General features: G+C 35.4%; 1 protein-coding gene across 2 annotated transcripts; it reads left to right on the top strand.

The window, feature by feature from the left end:
* Positions 1-4,498: 4,498 nt before the first annotated feature.
* On the top strand, positions 4,499-25,020 carry LOC136799588 (glutamyl aminopeptidase-like). Of its 2 annotated transcripts, none has more exons than XM_067056311.1 (20): positions 4,499-5,276; positions 13,564-13,711; positions 14,463-14,588; positions 17,852-17,972; positions 18,139-18,168; positions 18,798-18,922; positions 19,772-20,020; positions 20,247-20,312; positions 20,485-20,550; positions 20,759-20,925; positions 21,131-21,210; positions 21,408-21,541; positions 21,671-21,726; positions 21,844-22,003; positions 22,212-22,285; positions 22,551-22,661; positions 22,828-22,995; positions 23,136-23,276; positions 23,453-23,534; positions 24,179-25,020. In XM_067056311.1, the coding sequence occupies exons 1-20, from the start codon at positions 4,603-4,605 to the stop codon at positions 24,347-24,349; spliced, it is 2,949 nt and encodes a 982-aa protein (XP_066912412.1). In that variant the 5' UTR covers positions 4,499-4,602; the 3' UTR covers positions 24,350-25,020. The 2 variants fall into 2 exon arrangements, with proteins under 2 accessions (XP_066912412.1, XP_066912413.1); XM_067056312.1 differs by lacking the exon at positions 23,453-23,534 and adding an exon at positions 23,682-23,763 and having other exon boundaries at positions 4,507-5,276.
* The last annotated feature ends 425 nt before the right edge of the window (positions 25,021-25,445 follow it).

Here is a 25,445-nt window from a genome sequence, read left to right as displayed (position 1 = left end):
CTGTTGTAACTTTGCCACTGAATATCATCTTCTATGATTTGGCATCCAACTCGTCTTTCTTCTTTGAGGATCCAGAGCAATAGTTTTCCGGCAGGTTCATCATGTCTTTAAACATGACCCAGCTAAAGCTAAACGAAGATAACAGACCACATTTGAAATGCGGTGTGATTTACCGTAAATTTCAGCAATACTCTCGGGTAACCAACAAGCCCCCCCCCCCCCCCCGCTTGTTAATTTTTCGAAAATTTTCCATCCAGGACATTCTTATTCCAACGCCCCCTTGCTTATTAATTTTTGAAAAAATATTTCTGAAAGCTCCCTCTTTTGCTCTAATTCTGCTGTATTAGCCTCTTTTTAAAAAATTTTCTACCCAGGACATTTTTATTCCAACCCCTTCTCGGCTATTAGGTACTTGGGCGGTCTACCAAGAGACATTTAAGGCTGACCACAGTGTTCTTGTGTAGGTACCGTTAGGCGTTTTGTTCGGGAGATCTTTAGGGTCTGGAGGGTCGGAGCCATATAACAAAATAGATTCAACAGAAAGCTTTGAACACTTTTCTGGAAAATGTTTGATTTCCAAATTTTGCGAGAGGAATGGAGTCAAATCATGATTTGACTACCAAAATAAGTTAGGAAAGATATGGCGAATTAATATTCTTCATTTTTCAGAATTCATAAGCGAGACTTCTAAACCCGGTGCTTTTCCACTTTTCCAACAATTATCAATTAAGGGCTCTGACCATAGTGAATTTTTCATAATTGCCGTGTTTAAAATGTGTTTTCTGACTGATGTAACCAACAAAACTATGACATGTTATACATTTTCTGTTAGAAAAACTATTCCTGAATCTGAAAATTCCAAAATTGCAATGAAAAAAATTGATGAAGAAGAAAATGAAGACTTTTGCGAGGAAAAGTATTTCAACTTTGAAGAGCTTAGTTTCGGCGAAGAAAAAACATTTTGAAAAATTTTTCGCAGTAGATGGTGTATCTTTTACCAAACAATAAACATTTTTGTGGAAAATTTTTGTAAATGCTTCTTTGTCTCGAAATCTTCAAAATAGTGGTTTTTCATTAATTTTTCATCTGGATTTTGCTTAAATAAACAGTCACAACTTTTGACACATATTATTAGAAAAAATTTCCGCAAAATTTTAAATTGTTCAATTCTTTGCGGACAATGTAAAAAAACTTTGAAACAAAAAGGTTAATTACCCATTAAAACTTAGCGCTTTTTATAAAAGAAGGTGATGCAACATATTATTAACGTCTTTTTAAAGTTCATAACGTCATTTCTGCAATTAAATTCTTAATTACTCTGAAGGGATTTGTTTAAAAAGCAATTTATAAAGGCAATTCTTTGTTAAAAGTGTTAAAGAACCTAAAACATAACTTATATCTTCAAATACTAAAATCAATTTTCCGACTATGATCAGAGCCCTTAAGGCCAAAGTATAAAAAAGTAGGTACGACTTTGACGGTCATTGAAAATGTGAGTTAATTGAGATTTCATTGTCAAAATTTGAGCATAAGACTTTCCAAGGCTCTAAATTCAGAATTTAAGGCAGTTAATGGTCGATATTATTATGGAACATTCTAAAATCTGTGTTTTTTGAATTTGGAACCGGAAAAATAATTAGTATAAAGCTTAAATTTGGAACAAAATCGGGAGAAGATATTGGAGAAGATATTTTTGGGAAACACATACTAAATAAGCCACCAATACATTGAGGCGAGAATCGACGATAAAAGTTCTCAACTTCAGTTGAGTTAGATAGAATCTGAGAATGTGTGTCTGTGTGTGTGTATGTCCCAAAACTTTGGGGCAGCCTGAAGACTTCAAAAATTGTTCGATTTAGCTGAAATTTTACACACTTGTTTCTTGGGTGAATATTAGGGGGTGCTTTTTGCATTTTTCAAAAATTTTGATTTTTGGGGCCTGGGAACGAGTTTTTTGCTAAAACGAGGCTAAAGCTTTGGAGCAGTCTACAGGCCTCCAAAATGATCGGATTCGGTTGAAATTTGGCACACTTGTTCATTGGGTGAATATCTGGGGGTCTACAATTGGGCCTATGAATGATTTGAAGCCACTGAAGTTGAGCCCAGTGCGTTGCGCACGTTCGACTATATAGACAACAGCTAAATCTTTCTTTTGAATGAATAGAAGCTTTCACCTATTCGCTACGGTTGACGAAAACCTTTATATACTTTCATCTGGGTGTGTATCAGTTAAATGAAAGAATACGATGGTGATTGCAATGTTTATGTTTATGTTTCTTTTCTTTAAAGTTGATGTAAAGTATAGCACAAATTGTAATTAGCTCGAGGCTAATCTAATCAATGTCAACTTTTAATCACAATCCTATCTATAAAGTTGATACGAGATCAACTAGATTCACAAACTTGCTAAGGCGAGCTGATAATGTCGTTCTTCTTCCGGTCGCTGTATCATTACGAGTCGAAGGACTGTCCTGGGACTTCCTTCACTCGCCAGATGAAATCGTTGTTTTCTTCGCTCATCTCTTCATTTCGTTTTCTTACGACTTCATACTTTTCTCTGATCTTCGTTCGTTCCGTCCTTGTGAAATCTTCCGTCACACTGATTTTGTAGCTCGGTGCATTAATCTTTGTCCTGTGTCCTTATGTTTTTTATCAAAGAAAATAACTTTCAATGGTCGGTTCTTGTCACTGCTTTTCTTCGCGATACGTTCATGCATGTCTCTTGGTCAGAGACTTTGGAACCCGCACCAAGTTGATGCATTTGAATGAATTTACTGAACTAGATGTTAAGCGATGTATTTCATAGGCAGGCAGATCAGAGCATTCGAAATGGACTTTTGTCTTTTACATAAAACGCATAATCAATGACTCTCGTCGTCACCATTATTCACACATCATGATGAAGAGCAATTCTCTTCATAAAACTCTTCAGTGATTGCCTTTCCATTATTAAGACTTGAATATTTTGGATGGGTCACAGGCAAGAAACAACAAGAATTTTATTTATTTATTGATAAATTTTCTCTCTACTCTATGGTAAAGTCACAGGCGTTTTTTACTACGCATTCCACTTTGCAACGTTCTTGACGTTCAAAGTACTTGAAAAGCTTCTATTTTTCCAAAATCGTGGAACTCACTAAGAAACTGAATGAAATATCCCGGGTTTTTTGGTGTAGTACTCGCTTAGATTTCATGCTATTAGACCCCTATAAGCCCCCCTATAACACACGCTTTGCTCTGAAGTTCGGGCAAATTTTGGCATTTGAGCGGGGACGCCTAACGTTTGGATTAGCCGGAATTCGGTAAATGGTAAATGTACAATATAATTATTACTTTTCACATTTTTTGACATTTGTACGAGTTGCAATCAACCATTCAATGTGGCTCAATTAAAGATACATCCAAGTTGTTATATATCTTCTTTTGTCAAACGTGCAAAAGAGATTGACGCAAAGGTTCATGGGATTGGAACTCGTATAAACGTATAAACACATCGAGGAGTAATGGTAAAACATATTTTTACATTCAGCGCGATACGCAATTGATTTTCTCGCTTTAGTCGAAAAAAATTCAATATCGTGTCGTGTCGCTAGATAAATCGATTGTAATTAGACAAGTTTGAATGATTGTAATTAACAACTTCCATTATCAAGTTAAATGCGCGCTCCCATAAATTATGACTTCCTTCTCTCTTTGGTCGAAAGCATTTTGGAAGCACTTCCTTGTTGAACCGCATTCTCTTTCTTGATTGTCAACGTGTTTTTAAACGAATAGACATCATGGTCATTACGACTTTGATGATGAACTTTGTGTAGGGTATACACCCCTTATACCACGGCCTAATTGTACACGGGCCTAAGTCGTTGATGGATCTTTTAGTGTGTGAAACGTGAATCGCAAACCTCTACAAAACCGTTAATTAATGATGCCAATAGCCTATGAATCTTTTTATTCGTGCGTAACATAGTATACCCACAAGCTGATCCCGGCTCCATTCATATACATGAGAAGTTTGACAGTTAATGAGTACTTCAGCATCACATAATGGACTTGGGGAAAATAAGTGAATCGGGCAGGTCGATCGAAATAAAAAGTATTAAATAGGAAAAGAAAAGTGATTTTGCTCCGTTTTGCTTAGAAGAATTCTTCCGCTCTTATATCCCAGTTATTACTAATTTATTAGAGGGTTAAACAAAAAAAATTAGAGTAGTGAGGAAAATTTCTCTCAGTAGGGGAAAAATAAACATTTCTTTTGGTGAAGCTCCCTTCACACAAACAAACTTGTGAAATTTAAGAATAGAGGAGAAGTGTCGAAAGAAAGAAGAAAATTGAATACGAAGACCTGTTACTTCTTTACGCTTCGCTGCTCAAAACATGATATTGTCTATTTTGCAGACCTACTTGTTTGCGGGACACGGTACTTCTTTATATCTTTGAAAATAAAAATAAAAACCCGCAATTATTAGGTCTGTACATTTATCACAACATTGGAAATATTTTCGAAAAAACATTTCCTGACTCTTGCAGCTGGCCAAAAGGAAGAGCCAAAACGAGAAGTTCAGAAAGTGAGAAGGTTTATACCTCCACTTCTACAACGACATAATGGGTGATAAAACCCCATTCATAGATGAAGATGAGGGGCTGATGAATGGAAGTAACACTCAAAAGAGCAAAGGTTACGATGATGAAGAAAGGTTTTGTGTAAGACACTGGAAAGTAATTTTTGCAGGCACTGGTGTTTTCCTTCTCATAACTTTAGGTGTTATTATTGGGGCAGTTTTCAATCGTAATGATGTTGGAGAGTTGGGCAGAGGAGCTAGGAGTAATGAATTCCCATACAAAGATATACGTTTACCTGGAAATGTCAAGCCTCTGCGCTATCAAGTATATTTGCACCCAAATATTACAAATAAAAAAGACTTCAGTTTCACAGGGTTTGTGAACATTTTAGTCAGAGCTGATAATGACTCTGTATCTGATATTCTTCTCCATTCAAAAGATTTGAAGATTGAGAAGGTAAACCTTTATGAGATACCAAAAGGGACTGTAGGGGACATTATATCAAAGGCTGACACGCTCGGGAAAGAGGTTACTTACAAAGATTACCTTGCTGATAACAAGAAGAATGAAATGTTAATGATTAGATTGCAAGACGGAGATACATTGGATAGTAAATTGGTTTATGTTGTTCACATCAAATTCAAAGGAAAGCTTTCTACTGGACTGGAAGGATTTTACCTTAGTTCTTACAAGAAGAAAGGCCAAAAAGAACCAACGTGAGTTTAAAAACCTTCCTGTGGGGAAAAGCCATATAGAGTCAGCTTTACAGGGAAAATTTGTCTTCTTCAGACCAAATATTAAAGTAAGTTAAAGTCTATAATATTAACTTCCCTGGTCAGTTTAGCTCTAAAAGCTCTAGAAGAGCTTCTAGCAGAATTAAAGCTCTAAAAGAGTTTCTTGTAACATGAAAGCCAGAATATGATTTTTCGATTGGAATCAAACTTTACTGTCATTGTCAACTGCTCTAACTTGGGACGATTGGCCGAAACATGGGACTGTTGATATCTGACCTGTATTTTCACTTACTGTTAAATCTCTTTGACAACAAATCTGTTTTGATAACTCCACCAAGTTTATCAATCATACTTTCTATAACTATATACTTTATAACATGTCACCATAACCTTCACTGATAGCGCGTCCTTTTTAACTTTTTTGTTTTCATTCAAAATGACTGGACGTCGATTGGAAAATTAGAGAACGCCCGCTGCCTAATGCCCGATGGGATTAACAAATAACAAGTGTGTAACTTGTCGCACGAGTGACGTCAAACGCTCTATCGTTTTGCCACTAATTTGGTCTTCTTCTTTCCAGACATTCGCGTGTGTTCCACTACAAATTTTTTTTTCATATTTTGATTTAAAAGCCTACTTGGTGCGAAAGAGAAATCATGTATTTTTTAATACACCCTTCATTAACTCAAATCAAATGACTTTAGAGGTTCGGTAAAATGGTGGCCGAATTGCCATCCCATGTTTTGTCAGATAGTTCCAAGTTAGAGTAGTTGACGGTATAAAGTCCACTGACAGTTAGGAACATTTGGCAAGTTCCTGTACTGTCTACTGCTCTAACTTGGGACTATCTGACAAAATATGGGACGGCCATTTGGCTACTATTTCACAAAACCTCCAAAGTCTTTTAATTAACATATCGCGAATCATAGATAACAAATAATGTGAATATGCTACTTTCACACAGTAAACGAAAAGCAACGAGAAGCATGTAAATGCGACCACGCTCATTTGCACAAGCGTACAAACGCAGGTATAAAAAAGTCCGTTCTTCTGCAGAAAATTGTGAGATCTGTCATCAACACTCGGTAACTTTGACATGTCAATCAATCGCGCACGCTGGAAAAAAGTTTCTAGAGAAAAACAACACTAAAAAAAGCGTCAAGATATGTGAGCAGCGTGAGTGTGATTAAATGGTTAATTACTTCTTCAAATTTTGTACTTTTAAAATGCTTTAAAAATACATTTGGTTGTGATTTTGAGATGGTGGAAGTTTGATTGATAAACTTGGTTGAAGTATCAAAACAAGCTTGTTGTCAGAGATATTTAAACAGTAAGTGAAAATACAGTCCAGAAATCAACCGTCCCAAGATTTGACTAATCGTCTTAAGTGAGAGCAGTTGACAGACATTTCGCTAAATGCTCAGAGCGCGACGGCCCATTTTCCCTTTCCTATCTTTCACCTTACCTGTTTATTCTTCTTTCTGAGACTTAGTATCTCATTTCTAACTGAGTTTTCATACCTGTCAATCATTTGTCCATCAATTTCGACTAGTCTAATTTTCGCACCGAGTGGGATTCGAACCACCACCAAAGAAAGACCTTCAGATTCGGAACCCAGCACTCTATCCGTTGAGCCATCGCCGCACATCAAAACTCGCAATTCATAACATATTATACCAAACTGGCAAAAGACGGGGGTAATGTTATTATAATGTGGGTAAAAGTACCCCTTTTTTAAACCTGACTGAAATTCGAGCGGTTACTAGCAACCCTGCGGGCCCAAGGCGCCGAGTATGCACCCGGCACAGTGACAAGCCGTTACTAGCAACCCTGACCCTACCTCCCTACACCCCTGAATCACGGAATGACGGATAGGAAAAATTATCGGGGAAAAAAAATGCTCGCCGCGCTCTGACTAATCAGCGAAATCTGTTGACAGTATGTGGCGGCAATCAAAAAAAATTGTAACAGCACTCATAAAAATTTTTGTTTGTGTCTTTTTTTACCGCTTTTTGCCTAGAAGATATAGCAAACATAGTAAGTATAAGCAGACTGTGCCTGTAAAAAATTTCTGCATCGGTAGAATCTTCTCAATACTTACTTGGAATACTTACTTGGATGTAGTTTGAGGCTCTGTGGTATCCACTCATCTAGTCAAGACCAGTGCCATGAGTGCAATACTGCTTGTCTCAGCTCTCCTAAAGTTCAGGGATTTTTCCAAGCACCAAGCAATGCCTCCGTTTTTGCTTTCAAATTGAGTTTTTAACAAAGGCGTAAGCCGCGATATCAAAAGCTGGGGGCGCCTTGAGTCCCCCTGTGGGTCCAGGGCTAGCCCTGGTGAAGGGGTTCAGAAAGCTGAGCATATTTTTGTCTTAACTAGCACTTTAAAACGGTTAAAATTGAATGAATTTGTAGAATTTATCAATGAACTCAATTTGAATTGAGTTTAATGCCACCGTCTAACGGGGGTATTTGGGTGCTTGGAAAAAAAACACTGAAAGTTATGTAGCCTGAAACAAGAGGTCCATCTGGGACAGTATGCAATCAAGTTTTCTTTTAAATTCGACTTTCTTACATTTAAGGAAACTCTTAGCCTGGGAATCCAAGCCTTTACAAGCCCATAATCTTAGAAAAAACAAAAAATACCTCAACTCACAAAGTTCTAAGATTATAGAGTTTGGTGCAGGTAGATTAGTCTGACACAGAATGTTATAAACAGTATTTGTGTTGACCCTGCCTTGTTGACAGACTTTCTAAACTTTGGAAACCCAGGCAAACACACATAATCAACTTACCATAAAAACTCTTTCACTAGCTCTAAAGGCTAAAACTAAAAACCATAACTAAAAACTATAACTAACAACCACATCAACACATCAGCCACATGTATTTAGACTCTGTCGGTTGTAATTATTATGTATTGCCAAATTTGGTTTCCATTGTTCTTACTGTCAAGTCAGGATTGATGGTGACGTCACCTAAAAATTAAAAAGAAAAGAATTCATCGGTTTTATGCATATATTTTAATTTGGTAGATATTCTATTAGCCCAGTCCATAGACATATGAACAGTTGTAAAGACTGATAATGGAGATTTTTTTTTGTTATAAAACCGTACATGTTGAACTGGTAGTACATTCAAAAAAAATTTCTTTCCCTTTTATTGAAATTTCAGGCCAATCTCGCACTTATTTCTACTATGTGTAGATATGTAAACATCCGTAAATCTACTATATTGGTAGTTACGGTAAATTCTATATTTACCATTACAGTATGAATAACACTTCTACTGAATATGTAGAATCAGAGACTGTTCATCTAACATTTCCAGACAATCTAAAAAAAAAACGACAATAAAAGAACAACAAACCCTAACTACCAAAGAAAGACATAATTCAAACCCTAACCCTAACCCTAACTATCAAAGAACGAAACGACATATTTCGTCGTCCCTAACCCCGACCTTGGTCAGTGACTACGAGGGGGTCTATCTAAAAAATCTTGCATTACTAAAAATAGACAAAAAGAACAACAAATTTCATAAAGAACAACAAAAAAGAATGACAAATTACTTATTTCGTCGTCCACAACCCCTACCGAAGTGACTATACCACCCCTATGGATTCATTCCTCTTTGTTTATCATGGGAATTAACTACCTGTGGTTTAAAAGAAAGATAAATGACACATGCGCATAAGTCTCTATTTGGGTGAGCTGGAAATTCTACCAATACCGTTGAAGCATTTCAATTTCATACTGTAATGGTAGATATTGTATTTACCGTAACCAATATACAACCATATATAACCAATATAGTAGATTTGCGGATGTTTACATATCTACACATATAGTAGAAACTAGACGGTTCCCGTCGTCGTAAACGCCGGTTAACGGTTTTGCTTGCGCATCAAAAGCCTTTAAAATACTATAATGTGGGTTAATTCCTGATATCGTTTTGGCTTAAAATGCCAAATACATAATAAAAAATATACTTCTAAACTTTCTACATTAGTCAAAATTTTGTGTCTGTAAGCCTCGATGATATGTCTTTTTAAGATAACGGAAGTTTGTGTTCAATGAAATGCCATAGTGACCCTGTCAAAATTATCGAGGGTACCCGTCGTTGCAGACGCCCAAAGGTGTCTGGGGTGGTGAGAGGGTTGCTTCTAGGAAAGAAAAAGCCTTAGTTGTGAAGGAGAGGCTCGCGCTTTGCGAGCTTTTGAGCACTGAAGGTTTTCCCGTTTGTTGGCTTTGCATGCGGACAGCTTAAGACCGGCGCATATGCAATGCAACCAACATTGAAACCTTTTTAAATAATGTTAGACGAAGTTTAATCATCAAACAACAATGTTGGATTTTGTTGCGTGTGTTGATATAAAATAATTCGAAATCGTGCAACAAAAATGCCACACCTTTTTATTTGAAACTTTGTGACGTCGCAGTACTTTTTCATGAAATTGACGTCAGAACTTTTTTCGTTTACAAATAGCAGTGTAGAGTCTTCTCTAATCCGAGTTTTCTACGCTTGTCAAACTTAGCGCGAGACTTTTTGTATCAAAGGTGGATAGGTTTTCCAGCCGCGGCGTTCAAATTTTAGAAACCTTAACATATGTTACTGGGCTAGCGTTACAGACATTTTTCATAAACTCATTTAGTATAGTAAGATAAGTGTGAGGATGTGTTGCAAATTTTGATTGATAAGAAATTTTCTTCCATGAATTTGTTATTTTTGTGTTAGTAGAGAAATATGTCAGTCAGAAGGTTTTTTGTCGAATTATGGTAAAAATCAGGAAGCATTACATATAGAAAATTTCTGAAAAACTCTTGCAAAATTGAATTTATGACGCAAAAGTTTTAAGTTTGTTCTAAATGATTTACCCGTAACTCATTGATTATATTGCAATTTTATGTTTAATTCAGTTTGTATTGTTGTTTGTATTCAGAACATTTAATTTCATGGATTAAAATTTCCTAAATACTTACTCAATTTCCATGTTAACAAAAATGGCTACAAGCCCCCTAGATTGAATGATTAAAAAAATCTTATCAGAAAATATCACTAATTATGCAAAAAAAAATTAAGATTGAAATTGATGATGATAAATATTTTTGGTCAGTCAAATGTCTCGTATTGGGGGTTAGCCCTAAGCCTACGCGAGATTGCAGCATTTGGGTAAACGAGACAAACCTAAAAAAGCTGGTGTTTTGGTATGCTTCCCTTTTTTCGCCTAAAGGAGTATATTGCCGTGGATCATCAGTGGATAGTGTTCAATTACCATATCCCTTTATTTTCACTTCTTGAACACTCGCAGAAAAAATGGAAAAATAGAAAAATTGTATTTTTTGCTTCTCTTTTCGCATACTGAATTTGTAAGATCTTCTATGTGGCAATTATTATCCCAATTATATTTATCCCGCTTTTGCAGAACATTAATTTAATAACTTGTGTGCAGCAATCAAAAATATTTATCTCAACTTTAAACAGCCTCCTGACATGAATATATCTATTTCACAATCGCTTCTTCATATCTCATTATATCTCATGCATCACCTTGGGTATGATAACGAAAATCAATGAAAATAGCGTCAAAAGTATTTTATAAATGTTTCAATATTTTTATACCCTGTTTTGTATTTTTGATGAATATGACGTCACTATTTTCATATCTCTAAAACAGCTCTTTTGGAGCATTTTCAAAACATATCAATCTATATCTATCTATATCCACTTGCACTGTGCACTATCAGCATCCTGTTGAGCATGAAAAAGAAATTTTGTTGTAAATTGACGGTGTACACACCTCATGTTTTGTGATGAAGTCATTATTTACATAATTTAAATGTCATTTTGTCAATATTTGGGATTGATGGTTTGTCATTTAAAAATCTTCTAAATAGTATATTTTGTATTACGTATAATACTTATAGAAACATGTTATGAACTATATGTTACGACTGCATTACAATTTTCCAGTCTGTAGTTTGAATGACCTGTGTTCTGCGTTAGGAACCAACCATGTAGAACAGCCATTTGAAAGTTATTGAGGCTTGAATAGAGTGTCAATTTCTATCCTTTTGTATTATCAGCATAAAGACGATGGAATAATTGATGAGAATTGTATCTCTAAAACTGCCCTTCTCAGCGTTTGCCTTCTGACAATTTTTATCTATATTAAAAGCATCTCATTCGGTACATTTAAAATATTTGGTGTAATAACACTTACAGGCATCACACTTAAGTAGCCTGTCAATATTTTTGTCGAAAAGTGTCACTTTGTCAAGAAAATGGCAGGTAACGCCACAAGTCACTTTTTTTACCCCCCAGCGTCACCATTTTCAACCTTTTACCCCCTGTTACCTAGTGTTACCCCCATTACCCTTTTTAGTAACAACAGGAGCGCACTCACAAAAAACCCTGATTTGTTAAATAGAACAAAATTGATAATGGCACTTTTGTTATTTGACAATCAAAGATTTAATTTCCTGTCACGTATTTTGTAAACATTCAAGTAACCTTGAAATGACCTTGAAAATAACACTTCCATTTGAGGACTGGGTATAGTTATCCAATGCTGCACTTTCAGTTTCACCCAATGCGAAGTAAAAAATCACCTGTAAAAGCAGGTCAAATAAAGGGATCTTGATAATTGAATACCAATCACAGGTGATCTGTGACACTATTATGAAGTTACAATCGCTCTGCGTACTCTTCACTTGAGAGAATGATTGACAGATTCTGAGTGTTCTGTGGAAGTATTTTTTGTATATTTTGTCTGAAGGTTTAGAGCCATACTGATAAATTTGAAATAACAAGGTATCTTAGTTTTCCAAAGACTGCTTTTCCGCATAAACAGTGTTATACCTACAAAATCACCATTCTTCTAGAAATTACAATGGTGATAACCCATTGATTGTTGTCAGGAAAAATCAGGGTAACCAAGACAGCTATAATATTATCAGGGCTTTTTTTCGATTTTTTTGCCAAAGTATCACTGTGCGAAATCGACACAGTGATCTTTAAAAAATCTGTATGATATCTGTCGCACTTTATCACAGTGTAAGGCTGTTCGATTACATTTAGTAACATGAAAATATATTTGATCTTCGTCTTTTTTATGGAATTTTAAATCAAATCCATAAAAAGCTATTTTAATATGCAGTTCATATGTGCTCAACAATCAATAAGTTTGATCAATGATTTTAAATAAGTTTATTTTGATATCAAGCTTTTTAATATTGAATTAACTCAGATGCTAAGCAATTTTAGATGGAATATGGAAAGAAAGGATCTTGGCAACAGCCATTCTATTTCTACATTTATTTGCATAAGCCTGAAAAATCTAATATTGCAAATATTTAACAAAAATTTGTTTATAGAATTTTTAAAGGGAAGTAGAATATTTTAAAATAATACATAGTAAAATAGCAAAAAATAATTTGAAAAAAGTCGGTAATTATCAAGACCCCAAAAACCATAAGCAAAAGAAGAAAATTGAATTACAGGATTTAAGGTTAATAAACAAATAGTGAATTCAGACATGTTATTTATCTTCTAGTTTCCAATGACTGTAATTTTTGTGATCTGGATCTATTTTCTATCCAACGAGCACCCTTTCTTTGTACCACTTCTAAATTGTTGATAAGCAGCTTTGTACTATTTGGACTCCAAACAGAGGTAGCAACAGTTTTATAAATACTATTGAGTTTAGATTCTTTGTCAAAGAACAGAAGATTTTGTTGCAGGTAAAGAGGTACATGAGTTGCTTTAGATATGATGTTGCTGATGTGTTTTTTCTAATTTAGATTTTTCGTTGGTTATGCCAAGGTACTTTGCTTGGTTAACATTCTTCTGAGAATGTCTGTATGTTACATCAAGACTTTTGGTCAGGCTTGAGGCTTCGGGAAGTTTTATACACTTGTTCCTTGCTTGAATATCTGGGGGTGTTTTTTTTTTATTTTTTGAAAAATTTGATTTTATAATGTGTAGGAAAGAGAGAATCCCTTATAAGTAAGGCTTTTATTTCTGAATACTGTTCCAACCTGAAAAAGTAAGAAAATATCAATCTGACTCGAGCATTAAACCAAAGTTATGTCGATAAGTATTAACATGCATTTCCATCGCAAGTGTAAAAATAATGGCAAAATGTAACACCTCATATTATTTTGGAATCTTTCTTTCAAACAAAGAAATTTCGGAAGAAAATAGCATTAGCTTTTAAAGATGATTGGAAAAACTAATTCAAAACTAAAAAATAATTCTTTCTTTATAGTTACCTGGCCACAACACATTTTGAAGCAACAGCAGCACGAAAAGCTTTCCCATGTTTCGACGAACCTGCAATGAAAGCCAATTTCTCCATCATCATGGTCAAAGAGAAACAACATAAAGCCCTCTCCAATATGCCCATTGACCATACCGTAAGTCTCACTCATCACTGATCCCTTCTCTTCTTTGCCAATATCATGCAATGTGCTATTCAACTTGTTTCGCCGACGTGATTTGGGTTAGTGACTACTGACCTGAAAACATCATTCTTGTATTGAATGTATTGTTCTACGGGTAGACCTTTAGAAAATTATGGTTCCGTTTGGTATAATAAAAATGAGTTTATAGGCTGGAAGATCAAGATTGTGACATTTTGAAGCAGTAGACAGCGACTTTCATTCAGTTTCCATTGTGACATTTTAAATTCATCTGAGTTCTGGGGTGAATATATACTTTTTCATATGCCAAAAACATACATATAGTCCATCCTCCAGCTTTTTTAAATTCCATGTGATTATTTTTTTGATTTTGAAAAAAAGGGTCGGTTGGGCCCGTAGAACAATAAATTAATATGGTCTCGCCTTAGGAACAAAATTTATTTTGACGGACAAGCTCTCTTTTTAGCGAATGATAAATATTCAATCACTATTTTTTGTGTTGCCCCCCAAAATCGGGTTTGACAGATCGTATCAGACATTTCAGAAAACAATTGTCATTGTAGCCCAAATAACTCTAGATGATGATGACTCTTTTCAAGTTCCATTCGACAGGGAACAAATTCAGGCTCAAATTTGGCGTTGTGCTCTAAAGAGAGCTGCTCCACCTTAAAATTAAAAACTTTAAAACAAAAAAATGTGATTTCTATTACTTTAAATCAACTGTTGCACCTTTCTGTTTTTACAGGAGGATAGAATTGATGGATTAGAAGTTGTTTATTTTAAAGAAAGCGTGAAAATGAGTACATATTTGGTCGCTTTTGTGGTTTGTGATTACTCTTTCAAAGAAGCAAAGACTCCACGTGGAACTACGGTAAGAGTTTTCTTTTGCTGACTTCTCATCTACCCAAATGCTGGTCTCCACTTGATCTGAAGATTTTTGTATATTTTGATTGATTATGACTTTATCGTCTTTGTGGAAATACTTGAAAACATTGTACCATCTTAATTTGACAAAAGGTTGATTTCAGAGAATTTTTTTTAGGGGAAGAAATTGCAAAATAGGTATAGTGATGTTTCAAAAAGATATTTCTTTATTTGTATATTCGCTGCAGGGAATTGTTATTTATTTTTGATTCTGAAAACGATTATACTCCGCAACATTGAGCTCAGAATATGGTAGAATGAAAAATTTATTTATTTCTCCAGATGGATGACTTTGGAGAGGTTTGTTAGGACTCCCAACTCCCTTTATAATATTCCCAAAGTTCACCAAGTACGTCAATTACTTGAGCAGAAAGAAAGCGACATTCTTAATGTGTAAGGTGGATTGGGGGAGGGGGTACCCACCAGGCTTCTAAACTGTCACTCTTTTTCTTACTTCCTGTACTTACTAAAGAATGAGAAGGTGAATTGTCGATATAAGGAAATGTAGGGGTTGTTCATTTTTTTCCAATTTGAAACGTTTTTTCTTTTATATTGAACAGGGTGAGGAAAAAACCATCGGGGAAAGCTTCATTCTTTTATTAAGTCACTTGAAAGTCATATTTTTGATACTATGAGACTTCAACGAGCGAAATACAAAACATTTATCTTTATTTCGAGTTTTTTAATCCGCCATAATCGTCTCATGTCCTTCTTTCCTTTTGAGGAGATAAGCATCATTAGTAAATTTCGAAACTCCTTCAAAATACCAACCACTCTCAAACCAAGAGGCCTTGCTTATTTCAATGAAAGAATTATCTTTAACAATGATTCAAAAGTCATATTTTAATGAAAAATAAAAGAAATATGATATACAATTTGAAATTATAAAAATTGACTAAGTATTTCAAAAAAAACCGTACAGCTAGGTTTCAAATCCACAGACCTCTCTCACAGAGTAACTTTTACCTACAAATATTTTGCTTTAAATCAATGTCTTCGTTTACCTTCCATTCTCCTCAATTTTTCTCTGAGCTTTCTCATTTGTTGACATCTGTCATTGCACGCCATGGCCCTCCTCATTTCCTCTTGACTTTCTCCCTCATCAGATACCAAATACCCAAAAAGTTCCTCCTTATTGTTTGCGTCAGAGAGACTTCTTTTGAAGGCGTAAACATCCCCATCATCGTTCGCTTCATCGTCATTGGTGGAGGAGGAGTCAATTTCACGGAACCGAGAATTTCCTCTCCACTTTTTCAACATACGTAACCTTAACAACCTCCTTTCTTGACATTTCTCATTGCATTCCAACGCTCTTTTCGCTTGCCCATCATCGTTAATTTCATCATAAAGTTCATTCAAATCATCCATCACTATCCTTCTGGCTTCCGTCGCAAGCACCAGGGCCAGGGCCAGCAAAATCACCTGTTTCATCATTTTGTGTCTGCTCTTTTCGATCGTTCGCTTATTACTGATTCCTTGTGAAGCCTCCAAATCCCTTTTCTACCTTTCGAGAAAAAGTTGACACAAAAGAAAACTAAAAAGGTGAAAAAACCCTTTGTTGACTAACTGCTACAATGGATTTTAAATATTTCTTTTTCATTTCTCAATATCAAGTTTTTTTTCCTTCTTTCGCATATCTTTTGCTGTTTTGTTTTCTTGTCGATAATTAATAATGCATTGCAACTCACCCAGAATGCTTTGCTCCAGAGATGTATCGTGCGCTTATGACGCCAGTGACAGAGAGATATCTAAGATGTCACTTATCAGAAAAAAACATCAAAATATTTTGCTTTTCATATCTACGATGTCTCCCTTTTCAATCATTGACAGCTCTTTCCTCGGGAATCGAAAACTGATTGTTGATTGACAATCTCCAACAAAACTTCCGTCTTTTTTCACTTAGTCTACAAGACAAAAACAACATTTGATGTGACCCCAAAACGAAAGTAGGAAAACTTTTGGTCGCAATTGTCTGTTTCAGAAGGATTGGAGATCGCATGCAACGTATCTAAAAAATCATCACTATCGAAATATTTTGAGAACTTCTTTTCACGTGGAGATAATCTTCTTTTCCGAAAACGCAACAAAATTGATCTTCTTTTCCGAAAACACAACAAAATTAATCTTCTTTTCCGAAAACACAACAAAATTAATCTTCTTTTCCGAAAACACAACAAAATTAATCTTCTTGGAAATACCCTGCTGAGTAGGATTATTTTCATGCTTTCTTTGTCAGGGGTAATGTTTTTGTATTCAGCTAATGATGTGTTATGACATTTTGCTTATGTGTTTTGATATCAAAGCTTTGTTACAAACTACCTCACATGATAGTTCCGGTTTCTTGGTCCAGGCGAAGGTACCAAGCAACAATTTAAATTTGAACCCATATTTCCTGCGCTGGAAATCGAAGGTCTGAGAGAGGCTTGAGGAGAAACTCATTGAAAAAAGTACCAGTGGTTCATAGACGAACTGTGTCTTCTCAGTGGTCTGGAAATGAAACTTTTGGTAGTAAAAAGCAAATTGGGAGTAGTAAACTAAATTTTTGGCACAGAAGGCATCGGTAATATGAAACAAGGAACAAGGTTATAAAATGTAACATGGAGGGCTATCTGGCAAAAGCTCTCACATAATAAATATCTGTATACTGTTCTATATAGTTTTCCACGTAATTATATGACGTCATCTTGCTTCCCTTTTCACTTAGATGGAGGCGTCGTTTAATGAAAAAATACCTCATTTCATCCCTTCGAAATAATTTCAGTCAATAAATATTTTCTTTAACCGACATTTTTCTAACGTTTGTTTTAGCAATACCTTCTAACATTTCAATTTTCTTTCTTTTTCTCGTAAAATGTCTTGATTTGTGTTTCTCTTGTAAAAGGAAGAGTTGTTTCACAGTTGCTTGATGTTTTTGACATGTTTGTTGCACCTGCTCCCTACAACATCCCCTTACTTTCTTACTTACTTTTATCTCGTCTCTTCTATCTGTTTTCCAAGGAGGAAATAATTCGACCTTTAACCACGTATTATCTACTCATTAAACCCTTTGGTTTCTCTTATACTATACAATGTAGAGAGAATGACATTTCTTTCACCCCTTCTTTCTGTCTAGGAAAAATTCACAAAACTTAATATTTTTATGAATGAAACCCCTGTTCAAATAAAACTTCTGTTCGACCTCAATTTCCAAAACTTTGTTTCGACTTACAGGTCAAAGTATGGGCACCCAAGGATCAAATTGAACAAGCAAACTTTGCAATTGAGGTGGCTCCCAAAGTGCTTTCTTATTATGAAGAATACTTCAAAGTCAACTTTCCTCTCCCAAAACAAGGTAGGTCTTTGTTGAGTACAGTATAGTTTTGAGCTCCCCTCCGTGAAGTTCAGATTTTGAACCAAAATTTTCCGTCCTAACTATAAACATTGAATTCAAAATTCTTAGACGTCCTCCAAAGGTGCCTACTACACTGCTGAGTATAACTTTCCATTTTCATTTTCAGATTTGATTGCAATCCCGGATTTTGCGGCCGGTAAGTAACGGAAATTTCGTCACTAACTATGAATTCTCTTCCTTGCCCTCTTTTATTGTTTGATTTTTTCTCACGAGAGACGTTTATTGAAAGAACTTACCAATAAGTGGAGGAGGTTGTGCGAAAAACCCTTAACTCCCTGAACTTTTATTGTAAACAGAAAACCTTGCGAAAAGGAGTCTTGTGAAATCCAGGGAAAGCTCTTTGAACCAACTGGGATTTGAATTTTAGTTCCACCTTGACAATATCCTGCCGCTCTGAATAGTCCAATTCATGTTTTTAAAAAAGGAAAGAAAAAACTCAAACATGTCAAATTCAGTATAACAAAAAGTTCATTGTGTCTTTACGCTTCAAATAGACCACAGAAGAACCATGATTCAATTAGGAATGGAAACAGATTTTATTTCTCATGAAGATGAGAAGTTTTTCACTAAAGAAGAACATTCTAAGCCAATCAAAACCCGCAAAAAACTAAAAACGTATTGTTACAAATGACACTGCTTTGCCAATTAAAGAGGGTCGATAAAAACATTTTTTGGTGACAACCCACTCCTAGCTTGTTTACGCAGCCTTTGATATCAAAATGTCAAGAGGCTTTTTTGACGATAACAACATGTGCTCAATTTCAGGTGCGATGGAGAATTGGGGTTTGATCACGTACCGATTGACGTCCATTCTTTACGACGAGAAAGAATCGAGTTCGTCCAACAAACAATGGGTGGCTGTCGTCATCGCCCATGAATTGGCTCATCAGGTATTTGGTTATTCACACAGCTGTTTTGCTTGAGTTAATAAGATGATATTCTCTAAATCATGTAACAGAGTTTTCGAAAGTTATCATTGGAAAGCAAAGTCCCAGGAAAAGATTATATTTTTGTGATGAGATAAAAGTTATTAACAGGTTCGAAACTCGAAACAGATCTTTTCTATCTTTTGATCGGAAGCCAGGAAGTTGCAATAACTTCATCTAGATTACAACCAAAAGTTTTAACTACCCGTGTCCCCTGAAACTATTGTGTCGATCGGATTATTACCGTGATCCGATATCAGACATTTGAGACCTTTCCTCTTCTTTCATCATTTCCTATGCACAAGATATAAAAAGATATTTCGTAACTTTATTTAGTTTTGTCCTTTGAGATAATAATACTCCCTGCTTCAGCGACACCCTACTCCCTCCAGGGTAACAGCCCTCTAAGTATGAAATCTTACAGTTTTTGAGCATTACTCCTAAAGACTTTCTAATAACCATCGCAAATGAAATATCGCAGAGAGGATGTATTTTGTTTAATTAGAGCATTTGTGTTATGTATCAACCCTTAGGATCCGTGACATCTTTCGTGGGACGTAAGCGCACGTAGTTAGTTAGCACCTAGTTAGTTTGAAAATAACTTTAGAGACTGTTTTCAGAGTAGGCCCGCCAATTGTCTTTTCCTGGGACTTTGCTTTCCAATGACAACTTTCGAAAACTCTGTTACATGATTTAGAGAATATCATCTTATTAACTCAAATTTTATGGTTAAATGACCGGATTGCTCACTGAGATTTTCTCTTCATTTTCTCTTCATTTTATAATTCTACCGTTCTTTCTTCTCTCTTGCAGTGGTTCGGTAATTTAGTGACGATGAAATGGTGGAACGATTTGTGGTTGAACGAAGGGTTTGCTGCGTTCACGGAATTCATCGGAGCCAATCACACTGATCCTTCGTGGCAGATGATGGATCAATTCATCGTGGATGATGTTCAAAGCTCCATGGTGTTGGACTCGCATCTCAATTCTCACCCCATCTCCGTTGAAGTGAAAGATCCATCTCAGATCAACGAAATCTTCGACACCATCTCTTATGATAAGGTAATCTCTTCCTTATGTATGACGTCAAAAGAAAGTTAATAATTGATTTCTCCGAATTTTAGAGTGCCTTCTGGCATAGGATAGACCCTACTTCTTTGGAAAGCAGGAAATAGAGAATGTGATTAATACCAGATGTCGTTCGTTGATTTGACTATTCTAAAAACATCAACAACTCACTTCACCCAGTCACTCCGCCGTAAATAAACATTTTTATTCATTCTTTCAGGGTGCTTCCATCATCCGTATGATGAAACATTTCCTGGGATCGAATGTTTTCCACACCGGCCTTCAGGTAAACATTTCTCAACCTTGCCTCGCTAGCACAAGAAGTGTAGGGACAAAGTTTTAATGCTTTAATAATAAGATCTGCTTCTGGTGCAAGTGACTTCACTCTCATATTATCACCAATTAAAATTGAAGCACCGTTCCTTTTTAATCCTCATTATTTCCCTTCATGTTTTTAGAATTATTTGAAGAAATTTCAATTCAGCAACGCAGTCAGTGATGATCTTTGGCAATGCTTGAGCAAGGTAAGAACCTTATGAATAACATTAAAGTTTGTTGCAAAGAAGCTATGGTGAGGATTTGCTTATCATCCACTCTTGGCAAATGTTAACTTTACGTTACTTAATGTTCAACAAAACATAAACACCAAGCTTCTGGTCACCTATTTTATCGATCCATAATGCACCGCATACTTCTCACATTTGACAAATCATTTCGTTTCCATGACTACAGGCATCGAACCAATCAGGACGAGCGATCGATGTCAAAGCCATCATGGACACGTGGACCACTCAGATGGGATATCCTGTCATCACAGCAAAACGCGAAAATGAAACTTTCCAAGTCACTCAACAACATTTTATTGTTGATCAAGACTACGATGAATCCAAATTGAAGGAGTAAGTTTTCCTCTATTCCCTTATTCAGCTGTTTCTTTCTTTTGAACTCGACAAATCAATGAAAAAGCTCAAAGGGCATTGAGCTGAATCACTAACATCTACCAAGATGCAACTGATGTAGGAACATGAATTCATTGGAGACAACCTCAATCTCAAGTTACGAACTTAAATGATCACAATGTTTTTCTTCAAATTTTTTCCGCAGTTCGAAATGGAAAGTTCCGTTGACGTATTACACAGAGAAAGTGAAAACTCCGAAACTTGTTTGGATGGATACGGAAGATGGTGAGAATGATTTGTTTCTCCTCCCAAATCTCACCTCATTATAGAGCAACTCTTTATCTTTCCAAACTCTGAAGTGCTTTTAGGACATCCACTCACCGTGGCAAAATGTCTTTAATCTAATGGCGAATAGATAGTGAGATATGAAGAAGGTATAAATGAATTCATTTTTAACAACTTGTTTCCTTTCTTTGGCATAGAGATCGTAGCATTCGATGCAGCAAAAGCTGAAGGTTGGATCAAAATGAATGTCGATCAGAAAGGTTTTTATCGTGTCAATTATGAAGAAGAAAATTGGAAAGCTCTCTCAAACCAACTTGTCAAAGACCACAAGGTAACTTTGTAAACCCAGGGTTGCCATTGAAATACGTTAAAAAACTCTCTGTGAAGCACCAATTACCATGTTATATCCGTAGGTTCACATTTCTTTACTTGCTAATCGGCCTCTGATTTCCCATTTCAGGTTCTTTCCACTTCAGACAGATCGAATTTGATCGATGACGCTTTCGAACTAGCAAAGTGAGTGAAGTCTATACTACGTTTTTCTTTCCGTATTTTTTACCTTTCCGTTATTCTAAAAGCTTACATGAAAGCTTATGCCTTTCGAAACTCAATAACAATTTTGTTCTCTTCCAGGGCGAATCTTTTGGACCAAGTAAAGGCCCTGGACATGACAGCTTACTTGTCCAATGAGAAAGAGTACGTTCCTTGGGTTACTGCAATGTCTTCTCTCGGATACATCGGTGCCATGTTGGAAGGAAGTGATCAATTTCCAGATGCGTATAAACTTTATGAGGTATGAAAGATTTTTTTGCTTTCTAGGTGTGTAATATTTCACATTTTCTACTCAGGGTGAGTGCGTGACAATGGACAGGATTAACTAAGTGTAGTTGATATTCTATCTCATATCCGATCATTATAGAAAATTCGACTTTTGTTTTTAGTTTTTATACTTTTTCCTTCATCACTTAATCGGACACATTTGAACTCTTCTTCTTCTTCAGCAATACATAGTGGCGCAAGTTCATCCCATCGTGAAACGTTTGAAGTGGGAAGACAAGGGAAGCCATCTAGACAAGTGAGTCAACTTTCCTCTTCTTATTTATTTTTAGAGCCTATTAAGTTTAATTTCGTCTTTTTATGTTTTTCTTTTTGTTTCCTTGCATAATTTAGAATTTTGAAGATACAAACACATCAAATACTTTTTAAAACGAAAAACTAAATCTTAATGTGATACATGATGCTATTTTAAACTCGACTTTCGAACAAATTCCCTTCGTTATACTAATGACTCACTTCAAAACTGTACGTAAATTTTATTTTCGTCCACGTTTGTGTTTCAGGTACTTGCGAGGATCAGCGTTGCGTTTGGCCGTCAGTCACGGTGACAAAGAAGCCATCAAGAAAGGGAAAGAACTTTTCAACAAGTGGAAAGATAGCAAGGGAAAAGACAGGTCAGGAATTAATGCAAAACATTTCATTTTATTAAAAAGTCTAGCTTTTAAGGGTTGCTGTTGTGGTCCCTGGGAAAGTGCTTCCATTTTAAACCTCTTTTGTGCTTATTAAGTTAACTATTGACTCGAAAACAAGAAATTGTTCGTTACTCTTTCATCTCCATAGCATTCCACCCAATCTGCGGTCAGCGGTTTATTTGGCAGCCATCAAATATGGTGGACAAGAAGAATGGAACTACATGTACAATGAGTTCCGAACCACCTCCTTCCCTTCAGAAGAAAGAAAATTGATGTTCGCACTCGCTGATACTCAAGATCAAAAGCAACTCGAAAAGTAAACCGTGAAATATTTTCATTATCTAAAAGTTGTTTTTCCGTAAATAAATCTCTTTTCCTCATTTTCACTCGGATTATTATTTAAGAATGCTTAAAGACTCGGCCTTTTGACTCAAGACGATTATTTTTCTTCTTCAGGTATTTGAAGATGTCGATGGACAACAAGATCATTCGTTCCCAGGACACTTGTTCCGTCATCGAACACATCGCAGGAAACCCCAAAGGAAGAGAATTAGCGTACAACTTCGTCGAAAAGAATTGGGATACCCTTTTTGAACGGTTTGTTTCTATTGGTTTAATTGGATCTTTTCCCATCTAGCTTTTGAGAAACTCGTCTTGATTTCAAAACCAAAAAAGTTTACTAAATTAATAAAGACTTGTGTTTAATCCGCATTCAGCGTCAGATTCCTTTTTAACTTCACTGCTGTCAACATTTTTCTTTTTTTTCACAAAAGTTACGGAACAGGTTCCTTCGACATGTCGAGATTGGTGAAAGCAGTTTTCGGACGTTACAAAACCAAAGCCAAATTAGAAAAGGTAGACATACACGACGAAGAGAGGAAATATTTGGCGAAAACTTCGAGTGTCTTTACTGTTTGAAGGACATTCTATGTTTCGTCGGATATTTCTTTCTTTATTTTTCAATCACATGATTGATTTTTCTATTTCTTTTCTCACAAACAGGTATGGCGAGGGATCCTTTGACATGAGCAGCCTCATTAAAACTGTCTTCGGACAATATAAAAGTAACAAAATGCTAAAGAAGGTAACACTTAAACATGAATAATGTAATTATATGTAATGATGAAATTAAATTAAACCTTAAATTTAGTTTTAATTTATCCAACCTAAGTATGGAAAACTTGTGATGTAATATCTCTTAAATTAATTAAATAGACCCAATTAAATATTTTAAGTAAATCTTAAAACTTATGGACTTGTTTTAATAACTTCTGATAAATCTAAATCAATGACTTAAACTCAAATGGTGGCCAGAAAGATCAGAACAGATGCTGAGTAGACAGACATATCAACTTTAGTATCATGTCATGGCATGATCCTTTTCGGAATAATTGGCCAAACTATTGAAGCTGATCATTTGAAGACACTCAAAACCAGCTCAGGAGTCAGTTAAATCCTTCCGGCTGTTTCTATTCTGTTTATTTTTCGTGTCTTCTCAGGTGAAGAAGTTTTTGGGAAGCCACAAGATGGGATCCGGTAAACTTGCTTCCAAACAAGCCATCGCTGCCGTGAAGAATCATATCGCTTGGTTAAAAAAGAATGGAAAGAAAGTGGAGAGCTGGTTGAAGAAGCAAGTTCAAAAGCAAAGCAGACGTAGCATGATTATGTAATGATCACTCGATATCGCATTTGCTTAAAAAATGAAATTACTAAGCGCAGGTCGCGTTCTTAAAGGGGTTTTCGTGTGATAAATCACACACAGACACACAGATCGTGTTTTTAACCTTAGCGTCTATATTTCGGTGTGTGCGAATGACTCTTTGCAAGTAGTCCAGTCTAAACCCGAGATATCTTAAAGTTACCGTTAACGGGAAAAAACTCATGATTTTGTCTTGGTCTTTTTTTTACTTTCTTTATAACTCTGTTATACTTTTTCAAACTTAGGGGTTAATATTTTTCCATCTAAAAATTTTATTTTTATATGATGTAATGATATTTTGTTTAATTAAATTAAATTATTTTTTTTACTGACTACAGTATACGCCTCTTAAAGATTTAATTTTTTTTGAGGAGAAAAGCAGTCCTTCATTCAAAAGAGTTCTACTTTCACCCTTGAATAATTGTTAAAGTTATTTTTAAAACCTTGAAAAAGAATTTTGGATTTTATTCTCGAAATATTTTCATATATTGAAGAGTAAAAATTTTTCTTCATTTTGTATTTAGTTTGTACTTATTTTTTGGCAATTTGCAAGTGGGGATTATAATATGCAATTTTTTTATTTATTTTATTACCTTTTTTTTGTTATTTAACCATGAATAATTGAATCGCAACACTTTATAACTAATTGTATGTCTGTTTTCTCTGGAGAGAATCAAACGGCAAATCGTTGTGCTCACCGATTCCCGAAGAAAAAATTAATGTCCTGTCAGATTTAGATTTCAAAGGATTTCCCGAGTTTCTCACCACTTTATTGAAACAAATTCTAATTTCCTGGACTTCGTTTGGAGAAATCTGGTCTAGCAAACCTTAGTCTGTTCCAAAAAAATGGCAGTCTGTATTCAAACATTCGTCTTGAGGGGGAGAGAGTTAAAGCTATTTAAAATGAAGATTTTCTCTATTAAAAGTTTTTTATGGTATACTTTGAACGCCGTTGATTTGAAATATGTATCCAGAATATCTTGATATCTCTTTTCGATAAAAAATTACAACTTTCCTAGATAGGGGCAAATTGGTGATAAATTACTAGAAATGCTCGAAATGGACCT

This window comes from Clytia hemisphaerica, unplaced genomic scaffold (genome assembly GCF_902728285.1).
Source record: "Clytia hemisphaerica strain Z4C2 unplaced genomic scaffold, Clytia hemisphaerica genome assembly, whole genome shotgun sequence".
Classification (NCBI taxonomy): domain Eukaryota; kingdom Metazoa; phylum Cnidaria; class Hydrozoa; order Leptothecata; family Clytiidae; genus Clytia; species Clytia hemisphaerica.
Note: the sequence above shows the minus strand (reverse complement) of the source record. Positions and strands in the feature narration are given on the sequence as shown.